Here is a 16,898-nt window from a genome sequence, read left to right as displayed (position 1 = left end):
AGCACAGACAAGCCGGACGGTGCCAGCATGCAGGGTCCCCATCCGAGCCATGCATGTTTATTTAGCAACACAACAGAAACATCAATGGCCCCATTCCTTTCCCGTTGACTACGATTAAGAAATCTTCCTTTGACATTACAATGCGTTTCATTTAAACTTTTGGCGAGACTGCAAACGGGATCGCTTCTGCCGTTCGAAAATCAGGAGAGATGTGTAACAGCCGTTCGACCACGCATCATCCGACTTATACTCTGGCCAAGAGTTAAAATATCCCGATCAGCACACAGTTTCAGATTTGCAGAGATGAAATAAACACAACTCGATAAAATTCAACTTGGGTGCAGGAGGACGGGGGGGGGGGGGGGGGATGGTCAATAAAACAGGCAGCATCAGAGTTCAGTGGAAAGACAAATCCAGCTGCGTCGGGCGTGTGCCGTTGCAGTGGGTTCTCTGTTAGATCCGTGTATGGATAATCGAGAGTTGCCTGTAACAGTGCATTTGGAAAGCAGTGACAGGATTGGTCCAAGTCAACATGGATTTATGAAAGGGAAATCATGCTTGACAAATCTTATGGAATTTTTTGAGGATGTAACTGGTAGAGTGGACAAGGGAGAACCAGTGGATATGGTGTATTTGGACTTTTAAAAGGCTTTTGACAAGGTTCCACACAAGAGATTGGTGTGCAAAATTAAAGCACATGGTATTGGGGATAATGTATTGACGCGGATAGAGAACTGGTTGGCAGACAGGAAGCAGAGAGTCGGGATAAACGGGTCCTTTTCAGAACAACAGTCAGTGACTACAGGGCTCAGTGCTGGGACCCCAGCTATTTACAATATACATTAACGATTTAGATGAAGGAATTGAGTGTGATATCTCTAAGTTTGCAGATGACACTAAGCTGGGTGGCGGTGTGAGCGGCGAGGAGGACGGTAAGAGGCTGCAGGGTGACTTGGACAGGTTAGGTGAGTGGGCAAATGCATGGCAGATGCAGTATAATGTGGATAAATGTGAGGTTATCCACTTTGGGGGCAAAAACACGACGGCAGAATATTATCTGAATGGCAGAAGATTAGGAAAAGGGGAGGTGCAACGAGACCTGGGTGTCATGGTTCATCAGTCATTGAAAGTTGGCATGCAGGTACAGCAGGCGGTGAAGGCGGCAAATGGTATGTTGGCCTTCATAGCTAGGGGATTTGAGTATAGGAGCAGGGAGGTCTTACTGCAGTTGTACAGGGCCTTGGTGAGGCCTCACCTGGAATATTGTGTTCAGTTTTGGTCTCCTAATCTGAGGAAGGATGTTCTTGCTATTGAGGGAGTGCAGCGAAGGTTCACCAGACTGATTCCCGGGATGGCTGGACTGACATATAAGTAGAGAATGGATCGACTGGCATTTATTCACTGGATGAGAAGGATGAGAGGCAATCTCATAGAAACATATAACATTCTGACGGGACTGGACAGGTTAGATGCAGGAAGAATGTTCCTGATGTTGGGGAAGTCCAGAACCAGAGGACACAGTCTAAAGATAAGGGCTAAGACATTTAGGACTGAGATGAGGAGAAACTTCTTCACTCAGAGAGTTGTTAACCTGTGGAATTCCCTATCGCAGAGAGTTGTTGATGCCAGTTCGTTGGATATATTCAAGAGGGAGTTAGATGTGGCCCTTACAGCTAAAGGGATCAAGGGGTATGGAGAGAAAGCAGGCAAGGGGTACTGAGGTGAATGATCAGCCATGATCTTATTGAATGGTGGTGCAGGCTCGAAGGGCCTACTCCTGCACCTTTTTTCTATGTATATATCTATGTCTATGCTGAATGGCGGAGCAGGCTCGAAGGGCCATCTGGCCAATTCCTACTTCTATTTATGTTCTTGCACTGTCCCAGCAAGAGAAAGCTTTCCTCTAAAGACTGCGTAAAATTACAAATGGGTTTATGATTTCATTAATTATTGCACAGAAGAAATCTTCTCCCAAAATGCCTTAGTTCCAACTTCAAAAAAGCAGCCTCCAGTGCAATAGTGAGATATCCCAAGACTGGCAATAAGGCAAGGAACAATTTGCATTTATATTGTGTCTTTCATAATCTCAGGATGTCCCAAAGTAATCCACCGCCAATGAAGTACTTCTGAATGAAGGGGTAGTTTTTCCCAATGTAAACCCATACCATGTGGAAACAAAATGCATACTTACTCGACTCAACTCTTACAACCTGCAGGAAGAGTAGACTTTCAGCTCACCAGTCTGGGTCGGATTCAAACCCAGGTACCATAGACGAAAAGATAATGTTCCAATGCAGTGCAATAACCAGTTCTCTTCCCTTAGCTTACTCTGGTCACATGCCAAGCCGCTGAAATTTTGTAACTGAGCAGAGTTTGAACCCTTTAAGTGGGTCACCAATCACAATCCAACGTTTTCAACATCAGGATCGCAAAAATCGAGCTTTGACGGGAGCTACTGGAGCCACTCAGTTTGAATGTTGACCATGTATTTGTTGACACATCATGACTCCAATTAGTATTCAAAAGCAAGCTATATTCACCAGATGACAGTGAAAACATTTCTGAATTTACTTACATAACTCAGTTACTTAACAAATTAAAAGTAATTTGCAATGAGTACTTAATTCACTTCACACTGAAATAGATAGTAATTGCAGGAAAAAGAAAAACAGTAATACAACTGAAATTTCTTTAAAAGGTACAATACTCCTGTAATTTTATCAACTATTCTCTTTTATTCATGAGTAGTATGACTAATTACTTCTTTCCCTTCTGAAGCTTGACATTCTGATTTAGGGAGATACGCCACCTAGAGGCAGCTGATACGTCAATGAGCTATTTGTGATTTGCCAGACAACAGGCTTTTTGAGCTATGGACAAAATGGGTGTTAAGATCTTTGATATTTCAGTGTTCCACTAAGTTTAAACAATTGGCCATTTTGCAAGTGTTAAGTAAAATAAAATGGTCTTAAATTAAACATTTTTTTTTTTGCAGGATTTTGATAAGCTGCCCGATACAAAGTACAGTCACTTCTCAGGTCGGCGTCAGGGCGGTTGGTTTAGCTGCTGCAAGTCTGTATTTTATTCATGAGATGTTTAATGCAGAAAAACTGCTGCCTCAAAATAAAATTTGGAGGCGGTTTCTTTTTCCAGACATAGTCTTGGCATATTTTACATTTAGCGACTGCACTGGTCCGCTATCACCCACTGGCCTCAAGGAAGTTCAACCATTCAAAATGCCATAGGTTTGCAACTTGATGCACCACAAAAGTGCTTCTCTTTCCAACCTAAACCTAGAATTGGTGGATGATAGCCACTCACCCCAAAGAGAATTAATACAACACACATTTAACAAAATACACACATCCATGTAACTACATACTGTGGAACTGAAAACATGCCAATAAAACTAGGAAATTGTTCTACAGCAGGGAAAACTGTATTCCTTCTGAATGACATTGATCAAAACAGCATGAAATGGAGAGCTGAAAAAAGTTGTACTTTAATGCAATGTAGCCCTACGGTCAGTAGGTGGCTTTTTGAACAGACCGATTTTTTTTTCGTATTCCCCCTCAGTACTGAACAGCCATCACTTGCATTTATATAGCGTCTTTAAAATAGTAATGCATCCCAAAGCACTTCACAGGTGTGTTATCAAACAAAATTTAACACCGAACCACACAAGATATTAATCCATAAGACCAAAAGTCTGATCAAAGAGGTAAGTTTTAAGGAGTGTCTTAAAAGGAGGAAAGGTAGAGAGGCGGAAAGGTTTAAGGAGGGAATTCCAGAGCTTAAGACCTAGGCAACTGAAGACACAGCCGCCAATGGTGGGCAAGTGTTGCAACCTTTAAATTGCCCACTATAATTGTGATTATAGAACATAGCAAGGACAAATTGGAAAGGTCTGTGTAAACTCTCGGGAACCATCGATCAATTCAAATTTTGCAAAATGTTCAAAATTAATGCCACAAACCATTTTTTCCTCATGCAGGCACAGAAATGATACTCAAGTCTGAAATTTAGGTCATAACCAAAGGCTTATTTCATACCTCGAATAATGGTGTAGCTCACTGCTCGCTTCTTTAAGTATAGGTAATAGGGTTCAATAACTTCCTGCAGAAACACTATATCAGGGGTATACCTTTAAAAAGGAAGGAAAGTTTGATTAGACAGTCTTACTGAACTTACAAAACTAATAATCTTCAGATATTTTAATATAAATCTATGAAGGGCTCACAAATCCTGTGAAACCCAAATGCACTACGACAGCAAATCATATTTATATAATACAATAATTACATAGAAAACTATCCCAAACATCCTTTGCAGAGAAGTAGGTAAGGAATATCTCATACGCTGGAAAGGGGAGGGAAAGATCCAGTTGTCGTGGTCCATGTTGGGAAGACCGTCATAGGAAAGAATAGGGAGGCGGTCCTGCTGAGGGAGTCGCAGGACATCGGAGCTAAATTAAAAGGCAGAACCGAGGGTCATAATCTCTGGATTATTGCCCGAGACACATACAACAACTTTATATATCGTCTTTAAAGTAGTAAAACACCTTGAAATAGTGTCATGGAATCTTTTATGTCCACCGAGGAGGACAGACTCAATTTAACGTCTCATCTGAAAGACAGCACCTCCGACAGTGCAGCACTCCCTCAGTTCAGTACTGGAGTGTCAGCCTAGATATTTGTGTTCAAGTCTCTGGAGTGGGATTTGAACCCACAACCTTATGACTCAGAGGTGAGAGTGCTACTAACTGAGCCACCGGCTGATACTGGGACAGGAAGGAGCTGCACCACTGGAATCGGCTCCACCATAGGCAGAAATAAAAATAGCCCAAGAATTAATAAAATGGATGAAAGCAAAGTCCAGGTAATCAATACTATTAAAGGTATTAAAGGTAAATTCCAAAAAAATACAGGAAATAGGAAAATAACTTAATGCAACGCAAGTGATAAAAACAAACAAGGAGTGTAATAACTTAAAATGTGTGTTAAAAACATCAGGGCATAACAGGACAGGGTCTATTGCCAAATTAAAAGTTCTATACAAGAATTCATGAGCATAAGGAATAAAACAAATGAATTAGAAGCATAGATTCAGCTTAAAGGGTAAGCTGTAGTGGTCATCACTGAGGCCTGGCTACAAACTAGGCATGACCAGGAGATAAATATTCCAGATTATAAGATCTTTAGAAAGGACAGTGAAATTCAAAAAGGAGGAGTGGCAATATTGACAATGGACACTATTACAGCATTAGAAAGAGGGATATCAGTAAGGCTGAGCAGGCAGTAGAAAAGCTTCGGGTAGATTTGAGGAAAGAAAAGAATGCAAAACTTTGGTGGGAGTTGTTTATAGACCTTCAGAAAGAAGTGAAAAAGTTGCGTGATACATAAAGGCGGAGATGAGAGGAGCCTATTGCAATATCAAAGTACAGGTTGAGCGTCCGAAATCCGGAAACCTCTGGACCGAGGCAGTTCCGGATATTTCCGAATTTTGGAACATCTTTGCCTGGGCTGAGATAGGTGGGGTCGGGCAGCCGAGGTAAGGGGGCGAGGTCGGGCCGGGGCGAGGTAGGGTCAACTTAGGTAGGGCTGGGGCGAGGTCGGGCCGCCGAGGCAGCTGGAGTCCGGATTTCAGAACATTTTTCGGTTTCCGGATGACCCCGCCATGGATCGGCCCAGTGTCCGGATTCCGGAACTCCGGATTTTGGATGCTGCACCTGTAATTATAAAGGGAGACTAATTTTCACATAGGCTGGGATAAGCAGCATAACTCGAGTACCAAAGGCAGTGAATTTCTCCAGTGTATTCAGGACAGTTTCCCGGAACAATATGGTCTTGAACCAACACGTGAACCTGCCATCTTAGATTTAGTAATAAGTAATGAGCCTGAATTAGTCAATAATCTAACAGGAAAGGAACACCTAGCTAATAGTGACCATAATAATATGATAGAATGTGATATTAGGTTTGAGAGGGAGAAGTGCAAGTCACAAACTAAGGCTTTAAATTTAAGGAAGGCTGATCTTGGGAGGGATGAGGCAGGAGTTGATCACATGTGGAACCATGTTGAATGCGTTCTGGAAGTCCATATAAATAACATCCAGACACTCCCTTATCTATCATGGGCTGAACTACTAATGGATAAAACCACAGATTAATAGTGGGAGGTGTTCAAAAAAAAGTATTTGGTAGAATAAAAGATCTGTACATACCGTAAAAGACAAGAGCTCTGTGTGTGCAAGTAAACAATCTTGGTCAACAAGGGAAGCGAGAGATACTGTAAAACTAATAGAAAGGGATTATGCGAAGGGAAAGAACAGTAGAAATCCCGAGGATCGGGAGATATGTGCAGAACAGCAAAGGGATACAAACAAAATGGTAAGAGCTGCAAAAAGAGAATGAGAACAAGCTTGCGAGGGATATCAAGGACAATAGTAAAGGCATTTTCAAATATATTGAGAAAGAGAGTAGCTAAGAGTAATGTGGGGCCCTTAATGACAGACACAGGTGATATTGCAATTGGAAATCAAGAAATGGCAGACTTACTAAATAGCTACTTTGAATTGGTCTTCATAGTAGAGGATAAGGATAAAGTACCAGAGATACAAGAAAAAATAAAAATAAATCAAGGTGAGGCACTAACTAGTTAAAAAATGGTGATGGAGAAACTAATGAGATTAAAGATGGACAAATCTCCAGGACCTGATGGTTTCCACCCTCGGGTATTAAAAGAAGTCGGTGCGGAAATTGTTGATGGAATTGTCCCCTTGGATTGGAAAACTGCCAATGTCACTCCATTAATTAAGAAAGGTCGCAGAAATAAACTAGGACATGTTTAGCCTATTAGTCTGACGTCAGTTGTGGGGAAGTTAATAGAATCTGTTATTAGGGACAGACTGAGAATTTGGACAAATATGAACTGATCAGAGAGCCAGAATGGATTTATAATGGATAAGTCATGTCTTATAAACCTAACTGAATTTTGAGGAGGTAACCAACATGGTAGATAAGGGAGTGTTTGGATGTTATTTATATGGACTTCCAGAACTCATTCGACATGGTTCCACATAAGAGACTTAACAAAATTGAGAGCACATGGGATGGCAACCTTTTGGCATGGATAGGGAATTGGTTAGGAGGTAGGAGACAGCGTAGGGATAATGGTTATCTACTCAAATTGGCAAGATGTGACTAGTGGGCAGGGATCACTATGGGCCCCAGCTTTTCACTATAGTTATAAATGACTTGGATGAAGGAACAGAGAGCCGTATTGCTGATGACACTGCTGTGGCACAGTAAATAGTGTAGATAGGAGCAGAAAGTTGCAAAGGGACATTGATAGATTAAGGGAGTAGGCAAAACTGTGGCTGATGCAGAGTTCAATGTGGGATAGTGCGAGGTCATCCACTTTGGACCCAAGAAAGGCAAGATCAGAGAGAAGTTAGGAACTGTGGATGAGCAGAGAGATTTTGGGGTCCATGTAGAGAAACCACTAAAAGCTAATAGACAGGTACAATAAATAATCTGAAAAGCTAATGGAATGCTAGTCTGTAACTCAAGAGGGCTGGAATACAGACAAGGGTTTAGATCCTATCTGGAGTATTTACTGCATTTAGTTCTGGGCATCACATCTCAGGAAGGATATATTGGCCTTAGAGGGGCAATGCAGTTTCACCAGAATGATACCGGGGCTATAAAGGTTAAATTATGAGCATAGGTTGCATAGACTAGTCTTATACTCCCTCGAGTATAGAAGATTAAGGGGTGATCTAATTGAGGTGTTTAAGATGATTAAATGAGTTGACAGGGTAGATAAAGAGAAACTATTTCCTCTGCTAGAGAAGTCCAGAACAAGGGGGCGTAATCTTTAAATTAAAGCAGGGCAATTCAGGGGTAATGTCAGGAAGCACTTATTTACACAAAAGGTAGTGGAAATCTGGAATTCTCTCCCCTCGATCAACTGAAAATTTCAAAACTCAGATTAATAGACTTTTGTTTGGCAAGGGTATTAAGGATTACGAAACCAAGGCAGGTAAATGGAGTTAAAATACAGATCAGCCATGATTTAATTGAATGGCGGAACAGGCTCAAGGGGTTGAATGGCCTACTCCTATTCATATGAAGGAAAGGAATGGATGCTAAACCTTTGTGAGAAGTGACTGAAAGCTTGGTTGAAGAAATAGGTTTTGAAAAGGCTTTTAAAGGGTGTGAGAGAGGTAGATGGACAGAGATGTTAAGAGAGAGTTTCAGAGAAGAGGAGTAAAATGGCTAAAAGCTCTGCCAGCAATGACGGGACGGGGGAAGAGGGAATACAAAGAGACCAGAAAGGACTGGAAGGCAAGGGAGAGGATGTGAAGCTGGATAAAGTTGCAAAGAGTCACAGAGAGATTCGTCGATAATGACCAAGATTTTAAATCTGACACATTAAAGGAGAGGGCAGGTCAACAAAGACAAGAGTGATGGGAGAGATAGGCTTAGTGCAGATCAGGAAGTAGCTGGCAAAGCGTTGAATAATTTGGAGTTTATGGAAGGTGAAAGAAAAGGCGACTATTGGAAAAGTCAAGACTATAGGTGACAACGGTGTGCATCAGAGTTTTAATAGCAGTGGAGATGAGGGAGAGACAAACAATGTAGGAATGCGGAAGCAGGTGGTCTTGGCAATGCATAGGATATGGGTCATGAAGCTGCAGAACCTGGAGCGAGCAGGCAGGGTGGGAAAGGCCAAGGGTTTGTGGTAGGGCAGAGCCAGTGGAATAATGAAGTTGAGGCCACGCATATGCCTCCAGAGGCACAGACGCCACGTCACAAGGTAGTTTTAATCTCCAACTTCAGAAGCCAGCGCTCTTGGCTGCTCCTGTCCAAAGGCGGGTTGACAGTGGTTCACAATGCCGGCCTTAATAAACACTGAGGAAGATCAAAGGCCAGAGGTGACAAATGAGAGCAAGTGTGCATTTGCAAATCTTGCCATCAATACAGATGAGATGAATTTGGAATACAAGCAACAGTATAAGCCAATATACTGTGGAAGCACTAATGTCCTTTTGGGAAGGAATTCTACCATCCTTACCTGGTCTGGCTTCTCTTTCCCTCTCTCTCTCTCTCTCTCTTAGGCAGTTCCTCGGAATCGAGGATAATTTACTTCCACGCTAAAAATGAGTTCTCATGTGACTCATGAATCCTATGCGGGACCTACAGTCTCCGTCACAGGTGGGGCAGACGATGGTAAAAGGAAAGGGTGGGTGGGGTGCTTGGGATGCCGTGCGCTCCGTCCGCTGTTTAAGTTTGGTTTCAGCTTGCTCTCGGCGTCGAGACTCAAGGTCTTCGGCGCCTTCCAGGATGTTTTTTCTCCACTTTGTGCGGTCTTGGGCCAGAGAATCCCAGGTGTCGGTGGGGATGCTGCATTTTTTCAACGAGGCTTTGAGGGTGTCCTTGAAGCATTTCCTCTGCTCACCTGGGGCTCGCTTGACTTGTCGGAGCTCAGAGTAGAGAGTTTGTTTTGGAATTCTCGTATTGGGCATGCAGACGACGTGGCCCGCCCAACGGAGCTGATCGAGCGTGGTCAGTGCTTCGATGCTGGCCTGAGTGAGAACGCTGACGTTGGTGCGCCTATCCTGCCAATGGATTTGCTGGATCTTGCAGAGGCAGTCATCGACGTCAGCCCTTGTTGACAGTAGGCTCCCGAGGTATGGAAAATGGTCCATGTTGTCCAAGGCCTCGTCATGGATTTTGATAATCGGGGAGCGATGCTGCGTGGCGGGGGCAGGTTGGTAGAGCATCTTTGTCTTACAGATGTTTAGTGCAAGGCATAAGCTCTCATACGCTTCGGTGAAGGTGTTGACAATGGTTTGCAGTTCGGCCTCCGAGTGTGCGCAGATGCCAGCGTCGTCTGTGTACTATAGTTCGATGACAGAGGATGGGACGACCTTGGATCTGGCCTGGAGGCGGCGCAGCTTGAACAGTTTCCTGTTTGTTCTGTAGATTAGCTCCACTCCAGCTTATTGAGGGTGGGATGGAGCATTGCAGCAAGGAAGATCGAGAAGAGCGTTGGTGCAATGACACAGCCTTGCTTGACGTGAATTGGGTCTTTGGTGGATCCGTTGGTCAGGATCACGGCTTGCATGTCGTCTTGAAGCAGGCAAAGGATGGTGACAAACTTTTGGGGGCATCTGAATTTGAGGAGGACGCTCCATAATCCCTCACGGTTGACAGTGTCAAAGGCCTTTGCGAGATCAAACAAGGCCATGCACAGGGGTTGGTGCTATTCCCTGCATTTCTCTTGGATTTGCCACGCGGTGAAGATCAGGTCCATTGTGCCCCTTCGTGGGCGGAATCCGCATTGCGACTCTGGGAGGAGTGCTTCAACCAATGGGAGAAGGCAATTGAGGAAGATTCTTGCGATGACTTTCCCTGTGGCAGACAGCAGGGAAATTCCTCTATAGTTACCGCAGTCGGACTTGTTGTCTTTCTTGAGGATGGTCACGATTACCGCGTCTGAGATCCCCTGCATGCTCTCCTCCTTCCAGATAAGAGAAATGAGATTGTATTAGCGCCAAAGGTGCTTCTCCGCCATGTTTTAGTGCTTCGGCAGGGATTCCATCTGCTCCTGAGGCCTTGTTGATTTTCAGTTGCTGGATGGCCTTTTCTACCTCATGCTGGGCTAAGGTTGTGCTGAGATGGTGGTGGGTAGCATGCTGCGGGATGGAGTCAAGGACACTCATGCCAAAGGCAGAGTCTCAGTTGAGGAGCTCTTCGAAGTTCTCCTTCCAGCGAGCACTGACTGCCTCTCTGTCCTTGATGAGTACCTCTTTGTTCTTGGTCAGCAGTGGGGTGGGGCCTTGTGTGCTTGGGCCATAGGTGGTCTTGACTGCGCTGAAGAATCCACGGATGTTGTGGTTGTCAGCTAGCTGCTGGATCTCCTGCGCTTTCTCCGCCCATCATCTGTTCTTTAGGTCACGAGTTTTTTTTTGTTGGAACTCAGCCTTTAGGCGTCCGTACAGCTGCTTTCTTACTCTCGAGTCGTGTTGCTGTTTCCAGTCCAAGAATGCCTTGCGCTTGCGGCTTATTAGCTCCTGGATCTCCTGGTTGTTCTCGTCGAACCAGTCTTGGCGTTTCCTGGTCGAGTGACTGACCGTCTCTTCACAGGTGCTAATTATGGAGGCGCTGCGAGCATTCTGCATCTCTGCGTCGCTGGGAGTCGTCAGGTTGGCAGTGAGGCGCTGGCTGAATAGTGCTTTTTTACCTGGGTCTTGGGAGTGCTCCAGTGTTGATTTTCCTGCGGCATTGTTTCTGTTGCCATCGCTGTTTTGGGTTACGTTGATGGTGATGAGAGCGGATTAGGCGGTGGTCCGTCCAGCAGTCGTCAGCTCTTGTCATGGCGCGGGTGATGCGCACGTCCTTGTGGTCCCTCGCTCGGAAGATGACGTGGTCTAGCAGATGCCAGTGCTTAGAGCCTTATACTTGTCTTTCTGACGGATCAGGGTGTTGGTTATGACGAGTCCATGTTCTAAGCATTTCGTCAGGAGGAGGGTACTGTTGTGTTGGATTTCCCTACCTCCTCGCTGCCAATCACACCTCCCTAGAGGTTTGTGTCCTTTCCAACTCGGACATTAAAGTCGTCCAGGAGGATCAGCTTGTTGTCCGTTAGTACTCGGGATAGGGATTGTTCAAGGCTGGAGTAGAACTCTTCTTTGGACTCGTCTGTAGCTTCCATTGTTGGGGCGTACACGCTGAGGACCGTAGCGCACTGGTTTCAGGCTAGGGTGATCCAAAGGGTCATGAGGTGTTCCTTTATCCCGCAAGGGGAGTCTCCGAGACGACCAACTAGCTCGTTTTTTATGGCAAAGCCAACCCTGTGGAAGCGACAATCTTCTTCTGGTTTACCTTTCCAGAAGGTGTAACCACCACCTTATCTGGCCTACATGTGACTCCAGACCCACAGCAACGTCTTTGACTCTTAACTGCCCTCTGAAATGGCTTAGCGAGCCACCACCTTCTCAAGGGCAATTAAGGATGGGCAATATGGGACGAATAAAAAAATCCCAGGAACAACTAATTTTTAAAAATCAGCATATTATGAAATTACTTCGTAGAGAATCTTGATCAACTTTCAGAGCGGGTCTGGGTGTGAAGCTGGTGCTGACTTTGCCCGACACAAAAACCTCCACAACACAAATCCAGGACCATTTCATACATCATTTCACAGTTTTCCTTCAGGTTATCAGAAATAATAAAGCTGAGAAAAGACAGATATTCTGAATTTCTTAAAATGTTCCCAGGATATGAGCACAGAAAGAGAGAGATTGGGTTAGAGCAGAGGCCCAGTACCACCATGAGCATAGGTTAAAACTCTGCTGTAACAACTCTCACTAGTCATTGTGAACTTGTAAGTGTATCTTTTCATAGATGGGCACTCCTGCAAATTTACAACTTTTTGGCTACTAGCGATTTGCACTCCCTATGAAGTTAGTTTTGTCACCACTGAACGAGGCAGACATCGCAAATTAATTGTGTTTTCAGAACTGAGAGGGTACAACCATCAGGAAAGAGTGAACAGGCCGGGGCTCTTTTCTCTAGAAAAGAGAAGGCTGACCTGATAGTTGTCTTTAAAATTATAAAGGGGTTTGTTCGGGTAGACGTAGAGATGTTTCCACTTGTGGGAGGATGGGGTTCCAATACTAGGGGCCATAAATATAAGATAGTCACTAATAAATCCTACAAGGAATTCAGGAGAAATTTTACCCAGAGAATGGTGAGAATGTGGAACTCACCACCACATGAAGTGGTTGAGGCAATTAACAGATGCATTTAAGGGGCAGCTCGATAACTACTTTAGGGAAAAAAGAATAGAAGGATCTGTTGATAGGGCGTGATGAAATAAGGTAGGAGGTGGCTCATGCAGCAAAAAACACCTGTACAGGCCAGATGGGCCAAATGGCCTGTTTCTGTGCTATAAAATTCAATGTAAATCATTAGTTCACTGCGTGCTCCACACAGACACATTTGATAGCCTGACAACTATACCCAGGTTTTCAGTGAGTAGGTGCCCAAGAATGCTGTTATTTTATACGTACAATTTATAATGATTGAAAAGTTGAGAGGTGGCAGTCATCAGTAACTGTGCTGAAAGGTGTATAAAATATATATTTTTATAAAGTTTTCTATATAAATAACATCACAAATGATTTTAAGAGTTAACTGTGCCTTATTCGTACTGATGTAACGATTGTACTCACAGAGCTAGGCAAGAACAAACACCCCGTGCTCTTTCCTGTAAGTTTGCCAGATCAAGTCCATCTATGTTCCAGGTTAACAGCAAGATCTTACTTTCATCTACTTCCGGCTGTGCACTGTTGCCCTTGCTAGTCTGCACATTGTCAGTGTCTGTCAAATCGATACTGCATTAAAAAAAATTAACAGTAAAAGAATGTTAATCTGTACCATATATGTATCTATCTGAAATGCTCTTACATGATATGTCTCTGCCTTCTCCTCTCTCCCCACTCTCAGAATCAGCATCGACAGCATCAGTGTAAAAATACTTATGCACACATTTTCTTCATCTTACACATACAAACCACGCTAATGTAGCAACAACTATTTGCATTTCTATAGCGCCTTTAACATCGCAAAACGTTGCAAGGTGCTTCATAGGAGCATAATCAGACACAAATTGACACTGAGCCAAAGGAGGAGATATTAGGATGGGTGACCTAAAGGTTAGTCAAAGAGGTAGATTTTAAGAAGGGTCTTAAAGGAGGAGAGGTAGAGACATGGAGAGTTTTCACCCAAACAGATATTTAAGCAATTACACAGCAATATTGATTTGTCTACATTAAAAATTTATGATTTATCATTCTTAAATGACATGATAATTAACAGCAAAAAGTTTCTACACAAGAAGTGGTTGCATGTCACTCTTAAAATGTTGGCACCCTATACATTAGTGATACAGTATAATCCAGTCTGAGGGTGGGTGGCACCACAGCTGTACAATGCAGATTCTCCAAACTTTTCAATTCTGCAATTAATTGTCTTCCTTTTAAACTGCAATATTTCTTGTTAAAAGTATATTGTTTAACCATTTAGCAGAACGCTTCCCTCTAGTCATTAATGTTAGCAAAAAGATTGGCTGAGTGTATCAGACAAGCTTTATATTCACAACAGCTTTTTACTAACATTAATTCCCAATTGGAGGAAAATATAGCCCTTAAAGTAGTAAACCCCAAGGTTCTTTTTTAGAATAAGACACGGAAAGTTGCAGAATACACATGATGAGAAGCATGAAATATACAATGACTATCCAAAGAATGTATCTGGCCCGGGTAAACTGGAATCAAAGATTGGTAGGCAAAACTGTAATTGAACAATGGGCTGCCTTTAAAGAGGAAATGGTTCGGGTACAGTTGAGGTACATTCCCACGTAGGGGAAAGGTAGGGCAACCAAAGCCAGAGCTCCCTGAATGACAAAAGATGAAGCAGAAAAAGGGGGCAGATGCCAGGTTGAGAATACAAGTGAGAATCAGGCTGAATATAGAAAGTTCAGAGGAGAAGTGAAGAAGGAAATAAGAGTTACAAATAGAGAGTATGAGCAGCTAACATAAAAGGGAATCCAAAAGTCTTTCATTGGCATATAAATAGTAAACGGGTAGTAAGAGGTACATTGGGCCGATTAGGGACCAAAAGTGAGAATTATGCATGGAGACAGAGGGCATGGCTGAGGTACTAAATGAGTACCTTGCATGTCTTTACCAAGGACAAAGATGCTGCCATTGGCATAGTGAAAGAGGAGGCAGTTAAGACACTGGATGAGATAAAAATTGATAGAGCAGGTATTAGAAAGGCTGGCTGTACTTTGACTATTTAGTAGTGAATGGTTGTTTATCGGACTAGAGAAGGTCCACAGCAGTGTTCCCCAGGAGTCGGTACTAGGACGACTGCTTTTCTTGATAGATATTACTTGGACTTGGGTGTACAGGGCACAATTTCAAAGTTTGCAGATGACAAAACTTGGAAGTATAGTGAACAGTGTGGAGGATAGTGACAGACTTCAAGACAAACTGGTGGAATGGGCGGACATTGGGCAGATTAAATTTAACGCAGAAAAGTGTGAAGTAAACATTTTGGTAGGAAGAGTGAGGAAAGGCAATATAAACTAAAGGGTACAATTCTGATGGGGATGCAGCAACAGAGAGGCTTGGAGGTATATGTGCACAAATCATTGAAGGTGGCAGGGCAGGTTGAGAAAGCAGTTTAAAAAGCATACGGAATCCTAGGCTTCATAAATAGAGGCATGGAGTACAAAAGCAAGGAAGTTATGATGAACCTTTATAACACACTGGTTCGGCCTCAACTGGAGTAGTGTGTCCAAATCTGGGCACAACACTTTAGGAAGGATGTGAAGGCCTTAGAGAGGGTGCAGAAAAGATTTACAAGAATGATTCCAGGAATGAGGGACTTCAGTTACGTGGATGGACTGGAGAAGCTGGTGTTGTTCTCCTTAGAACAGAGAAGGTTGAGAGGAGGTTTGATAGAGGTATTCAAAATCATGAGGGGCCTAGACAGAGTAGATAGCAAGAAACTGTTCCCTTGGCAGAAGGGTCGAGAACCAGAGGACACAGATATAAGGTGATTGGCAGAAGAACCAAAGGCAACATCAGGAAAAATAATTTGTGCAGCGAGTGGTTATGATCTGGAATGCACTGCCTGAGAGGGTGGTAGAGGCAGATTCAATCGTGGATTTCAAAGGGGAATTGGATAAGTACCTGAAAGAAAAAAAAAATTGCAGGGCTACAGGGAAAGGGCGGGGGAGTGGGACTAGCTGAAGTGCTCTGACAGAGAGCTGGCACAGGCTCAACTGGCCAAATAGCTTCTTTCTGTGCTGTAACCATTCTATGGCCCCAAGTTTCCACACGCGGCAAAACAGGCGCCCCTCCGAGCTGGGCGCCCGTTTTTTTTGCCGAAAACGCCGCCTGAAAAAAAACGCGCTATTCTCGAGCGCTTTGCAGCTCGATGTCTGCTTGGCGCGGCGCCCAGGGGACGGAGCCTACCACTCGCGCCGATTTTGTAAGTAGGAGGGGGCGGGTACAATTTAAATGAGTTTTTTTCGTGCCAGCAGCCCTGCGCATGCGCATTGGAGCGTTCGCGCACGCGCAGTCTGAAGGAAACATTGGCACTCGGCCATTTTAAAAAGTGCTGCAGAAAAAGTGAAAATTTGTTTATTGAACCCATGCAAAGGCTTGTATTTTAATTTTCTTGATATTTCTGTGTGTGAGGGTGAGGGAGTGCATTCTGTAATGAAAGATAGACTGTGATAAACGGGACGCATGCACTTGTTTGAGACTATTCAAATTCTTTGTAGCTGTTCAATTTTTAACATTTTTTAATAAAACCACATTGCCCTTCCATGATCAGCACTGAGGCTTCCTGCAGCTTTCGCCCCCTGCCGTCGGTCGGGCCCGACGGCAAACGGCTGCCTCAAGTAATGAGGCTTCCTGCAGCCTTCTCCCTGCCTCCCCCCCCCTGCCGTCGGGAACGGCTGCCTCAAGTAATGAGGCTTCCTGCAGCCTTCTCCCTGGCTCCCCCCCCCTGCCGTCGGGAACGGCTGCCTCAAGTAATGAGGCTTCCTGCAGCCTTCTCCCTGCCTCCCCCCCCCCCCCCGCCGTCGGGAACGGCTGCCTCAAGTAATGAGGCTTCCTGCAGCCTTCTCCCTGCTGTCGGTTGGTCCCGACGGCAAACCGCTGCCTGAAAGGCCTGCCTGAAGCACTTTCACACAGATAGGAACATGGTTTATTTAATCTTTTCTTTGCTTATAAATTTTTATTCAGGTTGGATTTATTTGTATAATATTTGTATAAGTATAACTAAGGATTTATTGTAGAATGTAATGAC

At 44.0% G+C, this 16,898-nt stretch overlaps 2 protein-coding genes across 2 annotated transcripts in view; one reads left to right on the top strand and one right to left on the bottom strand.

Moving 5' to 3' along the window:
• The window catches only part of acot13 (acyl-CoA thioesterase 13), a 220,355-nt gene that overhangs the window by 169,753 nt on the left and 33,704 nt on the right, over nt 1–16,898 (top strand). The window lies entirely within an intron of this gene.
• tdp2b (tyrosyl-DNA phosphodiesterase 2b) overlaps nt 1–16,898 on the bottom strand; it is a 39,321-nt gene that overhangs the window by 14,783 nt on the left and 7,640 nt on the right. Inside the window, exons 3-4 of the mRNA XM_070880619.1 lie at nt 13,244–13,405; nt 4,053–4,144 (exon numbers count right to left, since the gene is read on the bottom strand). Of these exons, the coding sequence (XP_070736720.1) occupies nt 4,053–4,144; nt 13,244–13,405 (254 nt within the window). The remainder of the gene's footprint in view (nt 1–4,052; nt 4,145–13,243; nt 13,406–16,898) is intronic.

Source organism: Pristiophorus japonicus, chromosome 5, assembly GCF_044704955.1.
Source record: "Pristiophorus japonicus isolate sPriJap1 chromosome 5, sPriJap1.hap1, whole genome shotgun sequence".
NCBI classification, from domain to species: Eukaryota; Metazoa; Chordata; class Chondrichthyes; family Pristiophoridae; genus Pristiophorus; species Pristiophorus japonicus.
The sequence above is the reverse complement of the archived record's forward strand: the minus strand, read 5'-3'. Positions and strand labels throughout refer to the sequence as shown.